This window comes from Mandrillus leucophaeus, unplaced genomic scaffold (assembly GCF_000951045.1).
Source record: "Mandrillus leucophaeus isolate KB7577 unplaced genomic scaffold, Mleu.le_1.0 Scaffold121, whole genome shotgun sequence".
Classification (NCBI taxonomy): Eukaryota; Metazoa; Chordata; class Mammalia; order Primates; family Cercopithecidae; genus Mandrillus; species Mandrillus leucophaeus.
This window is the reverse complement of record NW_012100432.1, coordinates 1,390,202-1,393,084: the sequence shown is the minus strand read 5'-3', so window position 1 is coordinate 1,393,084 and position 2,883 is coordinate 1,390,202. Positions and strand designations below refer to the sequence as shown.

At 42.9% G+C, this 2,883-nt stretch overlaps 1 protein-coding gene across 1 annotated transcript in view; it reads left to right on the top strand.

The window, feature by feature from the left end:
• Positions 1–2,883, top strand: part of LMOD3 (leiomodin 3 (fetal)) — a 26,141-nt gene that overhangs the window by 2,699 nt on the left and 20,559 nt on the right. Inside the window, exon 3 of the mRNA XM_011971306.1 lies at positions 8–1,123. Coding sequence (XP_011826696.1) covers positions 8–1,123 — 1,116 coding nt within the window. The remainder of the gene's footprint in view (positions 1–7; positions 1,124–2,883) is intronic.

The window sequence follows — 2,883 nt, the reverse complement described above, 5'->3', positions numbered from 1 at the left end:
GGAACAAATTAGAAATTGTGAGAACAACTGCCAGCAGGTAACTGACAAAGCATTCAAAGAACAGAGAGACAGACCAGAGGCCCAAGAACAAAGTGAGAAAAAAATATCAAAATTAGATCCTAAGAAGTTAGCTCTAGATACCAGCTTTTTGAAGGTAAGTGCAAGGCCTTCAGGAAACCAGACAGACCTGGATGGGAGCTTGAGGAGAGTTAGAAAAAATGATCCTGACATGAAGGAACTCAACCTGAACAACATTGAAAACATCCCCAAAGAAATGTTACTGGACTTTGTCAATGCAATGAAGAAAAACAAGCACATCAGAACATTCAGTTTAGCCAATGTGGGTGCAGATGAGAATGTAGCATTTGCCTTGGCTAACATGTTGCGTGAAAATAGAAGCATCACCACTCTCAACATCGAGTCCAATTTCATCACAGGTAAAGGGATTGTGGCCATCATGAGGTGTCTCCAGTTTAATGAGACGCTAACTGAGCTTCGGTTTCACAATCAGAGGCACATGTTGGGTCACCATGCCGAAATGGAAATAGCCAGGCTTTTGAAGGCAAACAGCACTCTCCTGAAGATGGGCTACCATTTTGAGCTTCCGGGTCCCAGAATGGTGGTCACTAATCTGCTCACCAGGAATCAGGATAAACAAAGGCAGAAACGACAGGAGGAGCAAAAACAGCAGCAACTCAAGGAACAGAAGAAGCTGATAGCCATGTTAGAGAATGGGTTGGGGCTGCCCCCTGGGATGTGGGAGATGTTGGGAGGACCCATGCCAGATTCCAGAATGCAGGAGTTCTTCCAGCCACCGCCACCTCGGCCTCCCAACCCCCAAAACGTCCCCTTCAGTCAACACAGTGAAATGATGAAAAAGCCATCACAGGCGCCGCAGTACAGGACAGACCCTGACTCCTTCCGGGTGGTGAAGCTGAAGAGAATCCAGCGCAAATCTCGGATGCCGGAAGCCAGAGAACCACCCGAGAAAACCAACCTCAAAGATGTCATCAAAACACTCAAGCCAGTGCCGAGAAACAGGCCACCCCCATTGGTGGAAATCACTCCCAGAGATCAGCTGCTAAACGACATTCGTCACAGCAATGTTGCCTATCTTAAACCTGTAAGTAGATGGAGGGAGAAACGGTGACTGAGCACCCTCCATAGAAAATGCATCCCAACTTTATTCCCTATTTGTTTTAACGTAAGGGGATACTCACTAATTGAGACTAACTGGGGGACGCCAATGAGCATTACCAATAGAACTAAATTACTGTTACCTCTAAGGATGTATACCTGTAGCACCCCATATCTAGGTACACCTATATGACTTCTGTAACAATAATATTAGCAGCTAATATTTAGGGCGCATTTACTACAGGCTGGAGTCATTATATGAATTAACTCATGTAATCATCTTACCAACCCTATAAGGTCTAGGTACTGTTATTCTCCCCATTTAATAAAAAGGATACTGAGACTTAGAGAATTTAATAACATGTGGAGGAGATACAGCTAGGAAGTGGTAGAACTGACATTGAAAGCCGGTTCTGAGTCCAGAGTCAAGCTTTAATTCACTTCATTCTTCTGACCTCTTCAAGTGCATATTCAAAAGAACACCATTCCAGCCACAATGGAGCTGACACTCAGAGATCCCCAGGAACCTATAGTGAGGAATAAATAAGAATGAGGCCAGGCCGGGTGCATTGGCTCACGCCTGTAATTTCAGCACTTTGGGAGGCCTAAGCAGGTGGATCACGAGGTCAAGAGATTGAGATCATCCTGGCCAACGTGGTGAAACCCCATCTCTACTAAAAATACAAAAATTATCTGGGCTTGGTGGCGGGCACCTGTAGTCCCAGCTACTCGGGAGGCTGACGCAGGAGAATTGCTTGAACCTGGGAGGTGGAGGTTGCAGTGAGCCGAAATTGTGCCACTGCACTCCAGCCTGGTGACAGAGCAAGACTCTGTCTCAAAAAAGAAAAAAAAAAAAAGGCCAAATTGGGCCAATAGTAGATAATTGAATGCTTCTAAAATGCGTAGAAACAGTTCTTTTTAGTAAATGAAGAGAGACTGTCTGAAATTACATTTGTAGTGCTCGCTTTTTAGGCAGATAAATGATGAACTTCAGGTTGGTATCACCGTGAATTCATGGAGTTTTAAAATCACTGTTTCAGTTTAATATTTACCATGATTCACAATTACTGCTGAGTGGAAAGGTTATTTTCCTTGCAACTTAAGTTGCAGAAATAAAAATGTTTTGGTCATTATGATGATGGCATTTATTGAGGTTGAAAGATGTGTTCGGTGGCCACAGGAGATTGATAATTAACTATATTATTTTAAAATCTTGTGTAATATAGCCATGAGATTATGTTGACAGAATAGTCAGTATATTATTTTATTACACAGATTTGTGTTTTTTAAAGACATGTTGAATTTTTATGCATGCTTGCTCTTTTTCTGCTTTAAAGAGCTTGATATTCTGAAATAATTGCTAGTCTTTCACATATATACATATGTATGGTCCTTATTCCCAACTCCTGGAATGAAGAATTATCAATAGCCCATTCTTCTGAATCAAAGCTGACTTTCATCTATGGTTTAGAGAGGCTCTGATTCTTCCTGGAGCAGTGGCCAGGTTGAGATCGCCGGAGGTCACGTGAGGTCAGACAATGGTTCTTTGCCTGCCCTTGGGCACAGCATCAAGATTTTCTGCACCTGCTCTTCTCTAGACAGCCAGAACTCCCCTGGGAGTGAATTGGGGTGTTGTTTGAGAGAAACTAGTTCTACCACTTTTCCAGTAACTAGTCATTGGCAAAGAATATTCAAGCCACCTTGGTGGCTGTACGTTCAGAAAAGAATAGTCTGAAAAGAATGATG